Source organism: Taudactylus pleione, unplaced genomic scaffold, assembly GCF_031769625.1.
Source record: "Taudactylus pleione unplaced genomic scaffold, aTauple2 ptg000086l, whole genome shotgun sequence".
NCBI classification, from domain to species: Eukaryota; Metazoa; Chordata; class Amphibia; order Anura; family Myobatrachidae; genus Taudactylus; species Taudactylus pleione.
This window is the reverse complement of record NW_028284488.1, coordinates 33,462,501-33,479,950: the sequence shown is the minus strand read 5'-3', so window position 1 is coordinate 33,479,950 and position 17,450 is coordinate 33,462,501. Positions and strand designations below refer to the sequence as shown.

At 40.5% G+C, this 17,450-nt stretch overlaps 1 protein-coding gene across 1 annotated transcript in view; it reads left to right on the top strand.

The window, feature by feature from the left end:
• Positions 1-17,450, top strand: part of FBXL13 (F-box and leucine rich repeat protein 13) — a 252,029-nt gene that overhangs the window by 34,945 nt on the left and 199,634 nt on the right. Inside the window, exons 4-6 of the mRNA XM_088468829.1 lie at positions 3,267-3,334; positions 4,236-4,390; positions 8,447-8,556. Of these exons, the coding sequence (XP_088324955.1) occupies positions 3,267-3,334; positions 4,236-4,390; positions 8,447-8,556 (333 nt within the window). The remainder of the gene's footprint in view (positions 1-3,266; positions 3,335-4,235; positions 4,391-8,446; positions 8,557-17,450) is intronic.

The following is a 17,450-nucleotide window of genomic DNA, read 5'->3' as shown; positions in this document are numbered from 1 at the left end:
CAAACCCATCAGTGAGATACAAAAACATTAGGTGTGGCCAAATCAACTGTTTGGAACATTCTTAAAAAGAAAGAACGCATGGGAGAGCTCAGCAACACCAAAAGACCCGGAAGACCACGGAAACCAACTGTGGTGGATGTCAGAAGAATTATTTCCCTGGTGAAAAAAAACCCCTTCACAACAGTTGGCCAAATCAAGAACACTCTCCAGGAGGTAGGTGTATATGTGTCAAAGTCAACAATTAAGAGAAGACTTCACAAGAGTGAATATAGAGGGTTCACCACAAGATGTAAACCATTGGTGAGCCACAAAAACAAGAAGACCAAATTAGAGTTTGCCAAACAACATCTAAAAAAGCCATTACAGTTCTGGAACAACATCCTATGGACAGATGAGACAAAGATCAACTTGTACCAGAGTGATGGGAAGAGAAGAGTATGGAGCAGGAAAGGAACTGCTCATGATCCAAAACATACCACCTCATCAGTGAAGCATGGTGGTGGTAGTGTCATGGCGTGGGCATGTATGGCTGCCAATGGAACTGGTTCCCTTGTATTTATTGATGATGTGTCTGCTGACAAAAGCAGCAGAATGAATTCTGAAGTGTTTCGGGCAATATTATATGCTCATATTCCGTCAAATGCTTCAGAACTCATTGGACGGCGCTTCACAGTGCAGATGGACAATGACCCGAAGCATACTGCAAAAGCAACCAAAGAGTATTTTAAGGCTAAAAAGTGGAATGTTATGCAATGGCCAAGTCAATCCCCTGACCTGAATCCGATTGAGCATGCATTTCACTTGATGAAGACAAAACTGAAGGGAAAATGCCCCAAGAACAAGCAGGAACTGAAGACATTTGTAGTAGAGGCCTGGCAGAGCATATCCCAGGAATGAAACCCAGCGTCTGGTGATGTCTATGCGTTCCAGACTTCAGGCTGTAATTGCCTGCAAAGGATTTGTAACATTGTATTAAAAAGTGAAATTTAAATTTAGGCTCGTTTAGTTTGTCCCATTACTTTTGGCCCCTTAAAAAGTGGGAGGCACATATAGAAACCGTTGTAATTCCTACACCGTTCACCTGATTTGGATGTAATTACCCTCAAATTAAATCTGAAAGTCTGCTGTTAAAGTACATCTTGTTTGTTTAATTTCAAAGCCATTGTGGTGGTGAATAGAGGCCAAAATATGAAATTCTGTCAATGTCCCAATATTTATGCACTTGACTATATATATATATATATATATATATATATATATATATATATATATATATATATATATAGAACCAAGTCCAACTTTAGCAGATGCTTAAGCAGGAACCAGGACCAGCACACCAATTTAAAAGACACATATTTAATAGTAATAGATCAGAGTGAAAATGCCATCTTACAGATCACCTAGGACAATACCTAGCATGAAGCATCCAGCATGAGTAACATCTCAATAGAGGAAGCCCTGGAGCCATGCTCTAATACCCAGAGCGTCTCCCCGGTTTCCTCAGCAGAGTGGCACAATGAATAGCTTGCTGCCTTACAGCCCTGATGCTCTGGGTTTGAATCCCACCATTCCTATCTGTGTGGCGATTGTATGTTCTTGTATATGTATATGAAATTGACTTTTTCATTTTTGAAATAAAAGTTAATTTTTATTTTTGTGATACAGTGTGCCCCAAAAAAAGGAGTTACCTTTTTCTTTTCTTCTTGTGATTGTATGTTCTTCTAAGTTTGTGTGGGTTTCCTTCCACAATCCAAAAACATACTGGTATGTTAATTGACTTATGACAAGAATTACGCTAGTGTATATATGTATGTGTCAATGTGGTAGGGACTATAGATTGTAAGCTCCACTGTTTCAGGGACTGATGCGAATGTCTAAAAATTATCTGTACAGTGCTGCATTGCGGAATATGTGTGCACTATATAAATAATGATTCATAAATAAATATATAAATTATTTTATATGGTTATTTAATTAAGCCCTTGTGCTGTGTACATCGCTATTTTCCCAGCGGCATATATCAGAGCCAGGTTATTTACCTGCAAGAAAAAAGAAGAAAAGAAACTCTATTTTGTGAGCACTCTTAATAATGTTATATGTCCTAACGATTACATTTTCATGATTGAGGGTCAGTGCGTCGATTTTTCCCCCTTTCCCCCTTTCCCCTTTTCCCCTCCTCTTTGACCAGGTTAATACCTCACTGGGCCCTGAGCAAGATATTAGTTCATGTAATGATCTGTTCATGTAATGAATACCTTTTATAGACAAACTGGAGATAAAGACAAATCTAAAATAGAACCCACCTCCCATTACATAACCAAAACAATATTAGCAAAGCAAACAATCCATAAATAAATAAAGCACATAGGGGTCTATTTAGCGATAAGCGGTGATAGGTAACATTTTCTATCAGCAGTGCCTGCATTGGAGTTTAGTATAAATATTTTGATGATCAGAATTCTTAGCTCTTAGAGTGTGCACCTACCTTTTTCTTATATTTATGTGCCGCATTTCCATCAGCACGTCATAGCAAACCTTTCTTTTGCTTGCCTGCCCCATTGCCACTCAGTTACACCAACCCAGTCACAACTGGAGATAGGACTAAGATATATACGACTCTTATAGGGTACACATCGCCCCATTCCCACTTTTTTAATCACCATACAATAATCAGAGCATATTTGTGACCACCAAACAATCCTGAGAGCATTTTTGTGACCAGCATACAATAGTGTGAACATTTTTGTGATCGCCATACAATACTGAGAGCATTTTTGTGTCAATCATACAATACTGAGATTATGTTTGTGACCACCATGTAATACTGATAGCATTTTTGTGACCTCCATTCACTACACAAACCATTTTTGTGACCGCCATACAATAGAAAGCATTTTTGTGACTTACAATATAATACAATATAGAGCATGTGAATGACTGCCATACAGTACAGAGATCATGCTGAGTGTGGTGGGTGTCACTGAGGTGCAATTATTGTTTAGGGCGATTGAGTGAGGAAATGAATCAACTTAAAATTGGCATCATGATTAGAAATCAAAGCTCACGTGCATTGTGTTGTATTGGAAAATGTTGTTCTTATGTTTGGTGAATAATATATTTAATGGATGACAAATGGAGAGAGGTTGTGACACTGTGCCTTGCCTATCAAATAGTTGATTAAGTGTCACTGTGCATATTCTGGATGCAAACCAGAGGATTTTCCGATTACTTAACATTCTTTTAATGCAGCTCCTCTTTCCATTCAGGTGTCACCAGAGCTATTTAAAAAGGCATATTCATTTTACATCAACAAGTTGCAGAGGTTGTACTTTGAGTGAGTATTTTACCACCTGACAAAGTGGATCAACATGTTAAATGTTAAGCAAAAAGACCCTCTTAAAATATATTTAGAAGTAAGGCAATCTGATACTGTGGCAGATTTATCCAGACTTTCTAAGCTTGTGAAAGTTTTACTGACCTACTTTGATGGAAACAGTTTGGATTTGTGTGCACTTCTAGTTTATCATTACTTTCTTTCTGTGCAAATATTTAATATAATGGTAAAAATAGCGCAAAGGTGCTATAACTCAAAACAGCCACCCAGACATTGATTTGATTGATCAAAATCAATATCTGACTGTTTAATATTGGTTACAGCAAAAATGTGCTATTTACGCCATGTTATTAGATAAGGACTAGATAAATTACTAAGCGCCAAAAGGGTTACTGGTAATAAAAGGTTAATCTCTGCAGCAGCAAGTGGTTAGATCCGTGAGATTACGCAGCCAATGCACAGCAGTCTTTGTTTACAGATTGCCGCGTCTGACAGGTGCCGGTTGGTCTGCGGGAGTTGCAATATAATGCCTTCTATTTTAATTGGAATCAGAAAATATATTGAATTTGCGTTAAAAGCAAAAGTTTTGCAGACATTGGACATATGTAATATGTTTGTTTATTCAACATGTGTATATTATGTGTTGTGGGGCAGCTGCTGAGCCAAGACTGCAACTGCACAAATTATATTGTAACAGTGATGGAAAACATGTCCAGAAAACAGGTTTTATCCATACACCAACCACACGAATATGCTCCTAAATTCAAAGTACAGTGCAGAGTTCTTTAAAAGCCTCTGTCATGTTTTCAGCAATTCTTTGTCATGTTTCATATTGTATTACATGGATTTTATTTCATGCATTGAAAGCTAATTCAATATTTATGTTCCCTAACATATGCAGTGTGTGGCTAGAGTATTGTGCAGCAAGGAAAGCCAGAAAGCGGGACACACAGGTCAAGCTACACAATGCTGAGGCTCACCATGCAAAGACCCAGCTGAAATCCATAATACATCGATGGGATAAGTGGGTGAAATTTCGCAATCAACAGCATATCAGTAAGTTTTCACTTATATTTCAAAGACATTACTGGAAACCTTTCTTATTTTGGAGTCACACATGCAGCAATGGTGGATCATTTGCTCAATATCTCCTGGAAACATTGTAGCATGCATGACTATCGTAAGAAAAGCACTTAACAATATTATAGATTATTAAATGTAAAGGAAAGTGGCAAATTAGAATACTGCTTCTCTCTCATCACTGCTACCTTTTCTTCGCCACTATCACTAACTAACAGGGTTTAGAATGGATTGGTAAAATCTCTTATTACTTTCAGTTCTTTAAAACGGAACAACTGGTGCTTATTTTGGGAAATAATCAAAAGTAAATAATTGTAAACTATAAAATTGATTAAATTTGAAAAAAAACTAAAGAGATGATCATAGATTTTAGACTGCAGAGTAGGACTGAGTTGCTACCTCTTACTATTGATAACTTGTTGATGGCGAGAGTTAAAGATTTGAAATTATTGGTTACTGTTATTTCCGATGCTTTGATGTGGACCTTTAAGGGTGATGGTAAGTTCTTAGAGTAGTACTAGGTACAGCTGTGAGTATTATTGGCTGTGATTTGCTGTCAATTGAAGACATCTACATTGAAAACTGTTGTCGTGAGGGAAATAGCATTGTACAAGATTGTTGTCATACTAACCATTGCATTTTTTCTTTCCTTCCATCTAAAAGATGGTTCAGGTGCATAAAGGTTAGACTGCGGGAGGGTTAGGGTGTGGGAAATGTGGGTAGAGTTAGGGGAAGGGTTAAAATACTTACCTGTATGCGTCGGGATTCTGCTGCCGAGATTATCAGTGCAGGGATCATGGACCCAACCTGCCGACACTCAGCTGTATGATTAGAAGGGTGAGATTGATCAAATCTTGGGAGAGATTTATCAAAATATTGCAATGTGATGTGACTAAGACTCACCACGAGACTCCACTGATTTAGTTTGATATTCAACAGTTGTACTCTGTATGCGACATGGTGTCTGAATCTATATACAAAGTACTACGATGCAGCACATTACAATGTGGCTGCTGCTTCCATGGTTAGTCGTCACTTTCCTGTAATGGTCGTGCGCATTAAATATCCATTTTTCGAATGATATAAAGGCCCAAATATTCATATAATCCTTACTCTTTCTCTGTTAATGCAGCATTCAGTGGATATAAAATTGGAAAACATTATTATATTTAGTCTTACATTTACAGTGTTAACACAGTACAGTACTATCTTTAGTTAGGTCTTCTCTGCCCACCTGAAACGGCATTCTACCTAGAGATAGGGAAAATGTCTTTGATGCACACATCGGGGCCGAAACTAGGATCTTTGTCACCCAGGGCAAGACAGTAATTTGGTGCCCCCCTGGTAATTTCCCCATAGTAATGCCCCCTGCAGCAGTGCCCCTATATTAATGCCCCCTTCAGCAGTGCACCTATAGTAATGCCCCTTTAGTAGTGCCCATATAGTAATGCCCCTGTTGTAGTGCTCCTGTAGTAGTGCCCATATGGTAATGCCTCCGTAGTAGTGACCATATAGTAATGCCCCTGTAGTAGTGCCCATATAGTAATGCCCCTGTAGTAGTGCCCATATGGTAATGCCCCTGTAATAGTGACCATATAGTAATGCCCCTGTATTAGTGACCATATGGTAATTCCCCTGTAGTAGTGCCCATATAGTAGTGCACATATAGTAATGCCCCTTTAGTAGTGCCCATATAGTAATGCCCCTGTTGTAGTGCTCCTGTAGTAGTGCCCATATGGTAATGCCTCCGTAGTAGTGACCATATAGTAATGCCCCAGTAGTGCCCATATAGTAATGCCCCTGTAGTAGTGCCCACATGGTAATGCCCCTGTAATAGTGACCATATAGTAATGCCCCTGTATTAGTGACCATATGGTAATGCCCCTGTAGTAGTGCCCATATAGTAGTGCACATATAGTAATGCCCCTGTAGTAGTGCCCATATGGTAATGCCCCCATAGTAATACCTCTGTAGTAGTGCCCATATGGTAATGCCCCTGTAGTGCCGCTTACACAAAAAAAAATACTTACCTTAAACCCTGCTCCTACCTCCGCCGCCGTCCGGTCCACCCGGCTGCTCCTCGGAACTATGGGAGACGTCATGACGTCTCTCCCATAGTGCCCGTGGGGAGAGCCGGAAGCTGGATTTCGGGAGAGAACTCCAGCTTCCGGCTACCGCTGCGCTGCAGGGAAGGAGCCGGGCGCCAGCTGGTAATAAAATCTGAACGGGCGTCCGGCTTAGAGCCTGCAGTGCCGGGCCGGAGGACACTGGCGGCGGGTACAGCGGCGCACCAGGTGCACGTGCGCCTCCAGCTCCCCCCCTAGTTGCGGCCCTGGACACATTTAGTATAATCACAGTAGGCCCATGTCTTGACGGGGAATGTAGTCGATATACCGACGCCGAAATCCCGCTGCCCAGCAAAATGCCAACACCGATATCCCGAAAGGGATCAGGATACCGACGTTGGCATCCCAACCGTCGGAATCCCGAGCGAAAGATGCGTTAGCCTAGGGAAGGGGAGGGTTAGGTTTATGGACCCCTGGGGGGAAATTAGGGTTAGGCACCCGCCCCCGGGGAGGGTTAGGGTTAGACTGCTTTAGGCACCACCGGGGGGAGGTTAGGGTTAGGCATCTCACTGGGAAAATTAGGTTTCGGGTGCGGGAATGGGGGGTTAGGTACCACCGTGAGGAGGATTGGGTTAGGCACCACTAAGAGAGGGTTAGGTTACTTACCGCCGCTATCGGGATTCTGCACTTTTCGGGCTTCCAGCATCGAGATTTCAAACGAATGTTCAGTTTGTGTGCTGCATCACTAATATGCACCGTACAGATGTGTTCTCATACACTATGTCTGCAGTCGCACCAAACAGCCCTTCTCGGCACGCCAGGTCCTGAATTAATCTGCTTGTGACAAAAAATGCATCTTAGTCACAAATGGATGCGACAAGCTGCTTCACGACTCTGCAGTGATATGTGACACTTCTATATTTGTGTGCGGCTGAGTCTGAATCTGTATATCGGAACTTGTGCACAAAAATCTTAAAGATAAAAAACTCAAATGTACCATTAATATTAATTAAATGATAGTATATAAATGTACATCACAGGATAAATGAGAAAATTAAAATGGTATAAACAAGACTGTCAAAGGTTCAATATAAATCATAAACCTACAGTATTGTGTAGTCTTGGTTTTTGCTGAAATTACTTGTTAATTACTATTATCAGCAGTCCAGCAAAGTTGTAGAGAGTCTCCGTAAATATTAACAGTAAGGGATATGTAGCTTGACAACCTGCTCTATGTGAACTTTGTTGAAAGCATTCTTATCTTGGAGTTAGACAGGGCTTGGTTAAGAGCCACACGGGCCTGGGGCTGCAAATGTTCAAGGGCCTATACTGGAAGGGAATGAGCTGTAACCAGTGCTGTGTGGGTGTGATCTGAGCCACGTGGGTGTCTACACCCCATACACTGTCAGCCCCAATGTCTCCCTAAATACATAAAAATATACAAAATTTATAATTTTGTGAGAAAACTAGAAGAACAATTGTAATACTTATAATTTATGGCTGACTGTGTGACCAGCTAGGCAGCTGGCCATCACCATGCTGATGATGGGCCTATTTTTATGTGGAAGCCTGGAGCTGTAGCTCCATCTGTCCCACTGTTAATCTGGCACTGGAGTTAGCTGAATCTAATAGCATAAGCTGGTGTACATATATAGCGTGTTACCTAAAACCGGTGTCAGTCACTGTGGAACTCCATTAGCACCAAGCAGCCTCCAAAAAGAAAGACGAGCCCTTCCGGTATCCCCGGCTTAATGGAAAACAGGTGGCGGTGTTCCAATACATTTTTTTACTCACATTTGTTATAATAATATCCATCTGTAGTTGGATAAAATATTGAAGTATATTGATTTCATAGATTGTATCAAAATATTTTGGGCTATTTAAAATAAAAAATAGAATCACTGCCATCAAATTGGTAACGGCTAATTATGGTTACTTAAATAATTACAACATCTGATTTCTCTAGAGGCTGCAACCAGTATTCAGAGTGTTTTTGATGGTGCCTTCATGAAGAAAGTCCTGAAAGCATGGAATGCTGAAACTCAGGACTCTAGAAAGAAAAGGGAGTACTTTGAGGTAAGTGTAAGCATTTGTGATGTTGAAATTGTCTGAAATGAATTTAGAAATGTAGAAGTAGGGGATTTGTTATCGCAGATCTAAAAATACGCTGTATGTTTTCACTCTTACTTGAATATGTAAACATGGATAAAACTTTTCCATTAACAAAGCGTTCTTTGGTAAGGGGTAAAGACACGCTGGTTGCAGTGCAATATCTATTAAACACAATTTTTAAAATGATGTCAGACTGGAGAAGTTGATTAATGATAATTTTAGTGTCATATCTATTTTTTAGTTAATCAATTACTTTCCAATATAACCAATTACTAGCATATTATGCCATCTATATTGCAACGTTTCAGTACTGTCTTCTTCACTCATTTTTAAATGTGTAAGGTTCTACGTTGTGTTTTTCTTTGTAGGACTGATTATTTAGTCTTCCTTTGTCTCCATTAGACTACATTATTGTAGTTTGTGACCCAGAGCCAAGAGCACCAGTTAACAATACAATACCATTTAAGGACATCACTACCTAATGGAATGGGAAGGTGTAGACTAGCTTCTATAACACTTTGCATTTTAACTGAGTTTGGGAGCTTTGCAATAATCCCAGTATATGGAATGTATTTTGCTGGTTGTTTATTTTAAAGCACAGCTCTTTTTCTTTATAATTTGTTTTATTAATCATTTAACAGCATTATTTCTGCATTAGGAAATCTTATGTTCTATGAATATTTATTGCTAAGATAAATGAATAAAGTAAAAGCGCAATACTGAAACTAACATGGAAACAGGTTTGGGACATTTCAGATAACATCTCCTAATAATGTCCTCAGCTATATCTTTCATCCCTGCAGTGATCATATAGTGACATCCTGGACACATTGCCTATTGTTGAAAGCGGTGGTGTACCACAGGGAACAATGTGCACACTTTGTAGGCTTGGTCATTTCAGGCAGCCTTATTACATCATATTTCTCAGTGTATCAGAAGTGTAACCAGTGCCAATCCCCCAAGGATGTAAGGCTGTGTAGCATGGCCATGTGTGACAATATTCTTTGTAATGCTGCCTCAGCTCTGTGGTCTGTTGAAGTGAATATAAAAATGTCCTGTCCTACATATTGATCTGTTTAAAGTTAAACATTTCCTCAACAGTCTTTCAAAATATGTGTCATGTTTTACCATAAACATTAATTGTGCTATTTCTTTGGTGCTTACAATGAATAACATCTGAAATAAATATGAACTTCATTTTTCTTCATTTCCCGTTTTCCATTAATCTACTCGAGGCAGTTTTTCTGTGTTCTCCTCTTTGGTGACCCTAGGAATGGTTTTAGAGCAGGAAAGAAATGACATTTACCTTACAAATAATTACTTAGGTGTTTCATAGACTTAAACGTGTTCTCCATAATAATTTAAGTTTTGTAGTGAATGACATTTAAATATTGAGTTGATTCAATTTATATATATATATAATCAAATGTATTGACTGTCTGTCTCATCAACGCCCAGCCCAAACTCCTGGACCTAGAAGATTGAAAATCGGGGAGAATATTCCTTCCATGACATAGGTACCCACTAAGGCCCGTATTCAATTAGAGGCGAAAAGTCCGAAAGGTTTCGTCTGTCCTTCTTCTATTTCAGAGGCGAAAACTTTCCGTGCGCGTCCCCACTTTTCGCCCTATTCGATTCCAAACCACGCAAAAACGGAAGTCGGTGAATGCGGAACAGGCGGAAAGTACTGTCAGATGTGAGGAAGTGAGTCTGTACCCCAAAAAAAGATGCAGTTACATAGAGAATCAATGTAGTTGTGTCCTAATACCCCTAATAAAAGTGTTTGGGGTACTTAAGTAGTTTAAATAGCTTCTTATTAGCGTCTATGCAAGAGTGGTGAAGAAAGGCATAAAGCAGTGTTTTTTTGGTGAAAATAAGTAGTCCAGTTAAATTTGGGGTACTTTAAAATGGAAGCATATTTTAATGTTTCTAAAGTGGACTTTTAAAAAATTTAAAAAACGCACCTGCTACATGCACCTGCAATCCCAAAAACACCTGACCCATCCTTGCAGACCCCCAACAAGTCTATTTCGCTAGTTTTTATGCTTGTCCCTCCACTTTTTACTTTTTCGCCCCAAAAATGAAAGTACTTTTGTGGAGTGTTCATATGGTGTTTTTTTCTTTTCATGATTTGTCCTTTGGGGGACTGTCCCAAGGGTTCTGGGTAATTTCCCCACGTTTGTAACCCAAAATAAAGATTTTTGCACTTCTTTTCACCTGCTATTCATAGGCAAATCTTTTTCGCCTATTACATTGCATTTAGTTTCCGCGTAGGCGAAATCCGTCTGGAATTGAATTTGTAGATAAATTCCGACCAGGCGAAAAGCGGCAATAGGAGATACTTTTTTGCTGATTACGGCTTTTCGCCTCTAATTGAACACGGCCCTAAGAAGAGAATTTTCAAAATTAGGCTCCTAAGGGGGTAAAAAAGGCTAAAATGTTTCCTGCACAATGTCCTGACTGACTGTCTCATGGCTGTAGCACAGTTCAGTTTTCAAACCCCAACTCTCGTCCCAAGTGCTGCCAAACATCACTGGCAGTTGTTGTGGCTCCTCTATTTGAATAGTGAGTGAAGAAAATGTGTTACTACAAAGGTGAGAGAGGAAAATGTGTTACTATAGTGGTGAGGGAGGGGAATGTGTTACTACACAGATGAGGGATGAGAATGTGTTACTACACAGATGAGGGAGGGGAATGTGATACTATAGAGGTGAGGGAGGGGAATGTTGCTATAGAGGTGAGGGAGGAAAAATGTGTTCTAACACAGGAGGGAATTGTGTTACTACACAGGTGAAGGAGGGAAATGTATTACTACACAGGTGAGGCAGGAGAATGTCATATGTGTTACTACAGGGTAAGGGAAGGGGATGTGTTACTACAGAGGTGAGGAAGGGAAATGTGTTATTACAGGGGTTAGCAGGCATAATGTTTTACTACAGGTGTGAGGGAGGGATTGTACTTCTACACAGGTGAGGGAGGGGAATGTCAAATGTGTTACAACACGGGCGAGGGAGGGAAATGTGTTATTACAGAGGTGAGCGAGGATAATGTGTTACTACAGAGGTGAGTGAGTGGAATGTGTTAGTACACAGGTGAGGGAGGCTAATGTCTTACTAAAGCAGTGATACATTACTACAGCGGTGAAGGATTAATGTGTTACTGGAGTGGTGAGATGGAAATGGAAACAGTAAATATCTAAGGTCTACCCGGGTGAAACCAGGTACATCAGCGTGTGTGTATGTGTTTGTGTGTGTGTATATGTATATATATATATATATATATATATATATATATATATTAGTGACAAGGTCTCTGGCATCATAGTGGAACGCAGGTATATTTGCCCGAGATTCCTGACCTATGTCTTTTGAAATCTCATGAAGGTGTTTGTGTTAGGAGTTTTTTTGGTTATTAGCTTCACAGGAGGCTAATTAGGGTTTTCAGCTGCGTGGCTGTTTTTTAGTGCTGTGAGGCTGATCATTACAGAGAGACACTGCCTGGGGAAAGGACAGACTTTCGGGTCTCTGTGTGAGAACCAGGTTGATGAAAGCAGATAAATTAAACCTGAGAAATCCTTCTAATACTTTGTTTATTAGTGAGCTGGGATCACTTCTGTATAGTTAGTGCCAGATGGCAAGGTGTTTATTTCTGTTTATTTTGTTTGTTTTCCTAATAAAACTGGCAGAGACCAGTTGCACCAGACCAGTGGACTTTATGTGATTTCTCAGCTGCTGCGCAGTGCCATCTACCCCATGAGATTGTACCAGTTCCCCAACCTTGCTACAATATATATATTCTCCTAATTTGTACATTTTGGCTAATTGTTGATGAGTCAATCAGAACATTTGATTATAGTATAATATATATATATATATATATATATATATATATATATATATATATAATCAAATGTTCTGACTGACTCATCAACAATAAATAAGGGAGATATATTGTTATTTGGTGTGTATTACTAACCCAAATGGGTGATGATATAACAGCAGTTAGGCAAATTCAAAATCTATATAATAAGCAAGAAAGTGTGTTTGTGTCTGTCTGTCCGTTTTGCATGGCCAGAGTTTTGGGGTCTATTTATTAAGCCTTGGATGGAGATAAAGTGAACGTTATTAAAGTACCAGCCAATCAGCTCCTAACTGCCATGCTGTGGGGTAGATGTATGAAGCAGTGAAAAGAGTGAAGAAGTGTGCCAGTAGAGAAGTTGCCCATGGCAACCAATCAGCTGTGAGGTTGCGTTTACCAAGTACATTGTATAAAATAATAAGTAGGAGCTGATTGGTTGCCATAGGTAACTTCTCCACTGGCACACTTCTCCACTCTTTTCACTGCTTCATACAACTATCCCCTATGTTTTAAAAATGACTGCTGGTTGGCTGGTACTTTATCTCCGTCCACTTTATCTCCACCCAAGCTTTGTAAATAGACCCCTTAGTACCTAGCTCCGCCAAATTTGGCATGGCGGTGTAGTTTGAACAGCATTAGGTTTTTGGCTATGTTTGAAGTTCGTCAGGGCCTTGGAGGTCTACTTGGTGCCCCGGCCGTGTAGTTTCTGGTTTGAAATTTTGGTTTAAGAAAGTTCGTTCAGGATGTCTTCCAGTGCCTAAAACTGCAGTGATCTGAAGGCACAGGCTGATATGTACCCGGGGGGAGTAGTTCCTGCAGACGTGCAGGACGGCGATGGGGACGATTTGCGCCCCTAGCCTAGCTAATTTTTATATGGGTGATTTGGAAACCAATACTCTAGCTGTCATCTTCCTCAATGGAAGAAAAATATTCCATTCTCCCAGTTTTCTAGGCTTCGGAGAAACTGCACTTCACTCGCTAAATTTGATCAACAGAGTGGTATTTATGAGGACAGATTCTCAAAATGTGGTTATCAAACTGAATTGGTTGAGAATTCTAAAATAAAAGCTAGAAACAAAAATCGGGAAGACTTATTGGTATATAAAAACAACAGAAATTGAATGAAAATAAATTTTTTTGTCCATTTGTCACGAAATATAATAATGAGGATAAGAAATTTACAGGATATATTGAGAAAAAGCTTGCATATCCTTAAAATGGATCCTCTACTACCGGAACACTTACCAGATCGCCCCGAGATACTTTCTAGGAAAGCTAGTGATATTAAGTCATATATCTCAAAGAGCTGTCTGGCGCCCATTCCTCATGTGCCTTCTGATATAAATAAAAGAAGTGTTCTGGGAAATATAAAAGGTTTTTTTCCTTGTGGAAATTGCAAAGTATGTAAATTGTCTGATAGAGGAGCAAAAACTTTTCAGGGTACCTCCTCTGCTAAACAATATGAAATTAATAATTATATAAATTGCAACTCTTCATTTATTGTATATATGATTACATGACCATGTGGTCTAAGTTATATCGGGAAAACTAAAAGAGTTTTGAAGTTGCGGATTCTTGAACATACTCATAATATTAGAAATAAAGTACAGAATCATAGTCTACCTCGCCACTTTAAACAATGCCATAATAGTAATCCTAATTGTTTGAAGTTTAAAGGGATTGAGCATATTGCACAGAATAAGAGGGGAGGGGATAGAAACAGAACGCTAATGAAAAGAGAAACCTATTGGATTCTAACACTTGATACACTGAGTCCTAAAGGGTTAAACAAAGGGTTTGAAATCACCCCCTTTATAAATGAATGAATCTCTGTAGTAATGCTCTATCCATGACCGCTTCTGTAACCTTTAAAGTCTTCCTGTTTTATTGGTATTTATGATATTTTTGCTTGAGTGGTACCTATTATTTATTTATTTATTAATTACACTCTACTTTTTTGTATTTTAATAGATAAAGTTAATATTATGTACTTTTTTAGTATGCAGTTTTATGAGATTTTAAATGTAATTATGTGGACGTTTCTATCTATGTGTATTTAATGTTGCACCAATTATGCTGTGAGATTATGGATTATTCTTCTAACTCCGATGAGGGATTGTGTATACGTATTATGGATAACAAGTTATATGTATATATTTATAAGTCGCTATTGTTAAGTAACATCAGCTATACTAAATTGGTAGCCATTATATGTTCCGCTGTCACGGAAACTGCTAATTAGGGTATAATGAGATGGTTGCCAATATGATTGGTTATCAGCTCTTTAAAATTAATGTGTGTACGTCACCTGGCCAGCCCTCTGACGAAGTAATATACGAAACGCGTTACTGCGTGGCCTAGGTAATCTATCCTCTGGTCCTTCCCGGCAACTGGCCCCGATCCTAGTGAACAACGTGGTTCCAGACGCTGCACCGGCAGTGACATGCACGGTGAACCGGTGTTCCTCTTGAGACGGACAGTTAGCAGATTGCCATTGGATTTCTTGTGTTGAATCATGTGGTAACCAGCCCACCCTGTTATATATTTGGTACGAGTACATCTGTTGCCAAGTTATTCCTTTTACATGTTTTTTATTATATTAAAACATTTATGCACTATGGAGCACCCCTTGTCACATTTTCTATTTTAGTGTTTATATCTGTGGGATTACAGAGTTCCATGTGGACATAAGGGAGCAGCGGTCCTATAATTTGAAAGGATTCTGGTGTTTAAAGGACTCATTGTTTCTAATATTATACGCTGGATATGGACACACATTAACACGAAAGGACGCACACCAGTATATGTATTTATTGATATATATATATATAATGCCCACTAGGCGGCTGCAGAAAGGTAATCTTCCAGCAGCCGCCTATATCAGACGGACCTTACAGTCACTCTGCAATCGCGACTCGGGCTACAATTTCTCCCTATCACTGCTGGCTACAGTGATCGGGTAGCCACGGGGCCCCCCTGTCCCCCGCCCAGCCCTGCACTGCAGGCATGGCTTCAGGTAGCTGCAGCTCTGTCCCCAGTGTCCTGATCACTGTGGTAACAGTGATTAGGTAGCTCGCAGCCCTGCATTGCATTAGCGGCTACCTCTGCACACATAGTCTCGATCACTGTGGCCACAGTTATCTGGTGACACCGCCGGTCCCCCATTCAGCCTGCAGCCCCCCAGTGTCACGATCACTGTGGCCACAGTTATTGAGTAGCCCGCAGCACAGAGAGTTCCCTGCCCAGCCCTGCATTGCAGCAGCGGCTAACTCTGCCCCCAGTGTCCCCGATCACTGTAACCGCAGTGATTGGGTAGCCCCGCTGGACACATAATCCACCTCTAAGTGCCACACTGGAGCCACGCCTACCTCTGCCCCATGTAGCACCATGGCACCACCAGTCCCAAGCCCAGCCTGCCCCCAGTTTCCCGATGAGCATCTCCCAGCAGCTGCAGTGCAGCCAGAATTCCACTCTGTATTGCCTGAAAGAACTGACCTGTCCTGTTAACCCTGCACTTACCTGTGAAACTGTCTGTGGAAGAATAAACACCTTGGATTTTACTCCAGTCTATGTGATTCCTGTCACATTTGGTGCCCGAACAGGGACTCTCTTGCTAAACACTTCTATGTAGCAAAGAGCCCGGAAACGGTGACCGGATCCACCCACAGCAGCAGCAAGACGTATTGCAGGATGCTACCCGCTGCACAGCGGCTTGGTGAGTCTGAGTCGCACTAACAGCAGCTGGCTAAGTGAGTATGGCAGACCAGCCATATTACGACCATCGTTCACAGTGTTAACATTTGCTCTGTATATGTGGCTGTAGAGGCCAGAATGCCGGTCTATGTGATTCCTGTCACTATATATATATATATATATATATATATATATATCCATCCATCCATCCATAGACAAAAAACCTTACGGTTTTACATGTCCCATTAAGGCTTCTTAGGCATGATCTGAAATTTCACAAGATCTACTGAATTTGTGCCACTCTTAAACTAAAAAGAGCAATGAAATTATGATCATATGGTGATTGAGAAGATATGGGAAGATTGTGGGTACTGAATGGGATGTGGAAGCCACATAACTGCTCAAACCTCAGTTGCATAGACTGCATGTGTGTATTCCAATGAGCACACAATTCTGTGAATTAGCAGCTTCACCATTTTGTGAGTGACAGCAATCTCATTCTGTGAGAGTTCTGAATCTGCAGTTAACCACAGGGTGTGATGGCATACCATATCAGTATTGCGCAAGGAACACGTCCATTAAGGCGTCAGTAGGTTTTGTGAAATTTAAGATCATGTCTAAGAAGCCTTAATGGGACATGTAAAACTGTAAGGTTTTTTATCTATGGTATTTCATTGCTTTTTTATAATTTATTAATCATCAGGGTTTTGACGAGCAAACCGGGCCACCTGCAGGGCAGAAGGACAACAAATAGGTACACTAACCTGGGTGGAGGAGCAGACAGCACACATGAGATGTTTTAAGGGTGCAGAGGGAGAGATCGGTGCAGGGGCAGGCTGCAGGTGTGTGGGACAGTGGAGGTGCGGAGCGGTGGCAGCAAATCCGCATGCACAGAAGCATCAGCGGGAGTGACAAAGGGACTCACTGGTGCTGGGCAAGTGGGCATGCACCTGAGAAAATCAAATCAATAAGACACAGATGCATGGACGGATCAGTGAGATCCATCCATGTATTATTTAAAAAAATGAATGTGTAATATAAAAAAAAAAAATTGTGTGCCTCCACAGCACAACCAGCATTGGGCTTTGGAGCCCTAGTGCTGGTTGTGCTAAACACAGGGTACAAACAACATAGGGGTTCCCTGTATTAAGCACAACCAGCACTAGGCTAATCAGAGCCAGTCCCGAGGGGGCATGGTGTTTATGGGGCTACACCTCAAAAGCTATTGGAGGTATGGTGCTGAAATTGGCATGAGCTGGTAGAACTGTTGCTCGGTGCTGCAAGCCAAATTTCAGGGCAAAAACATA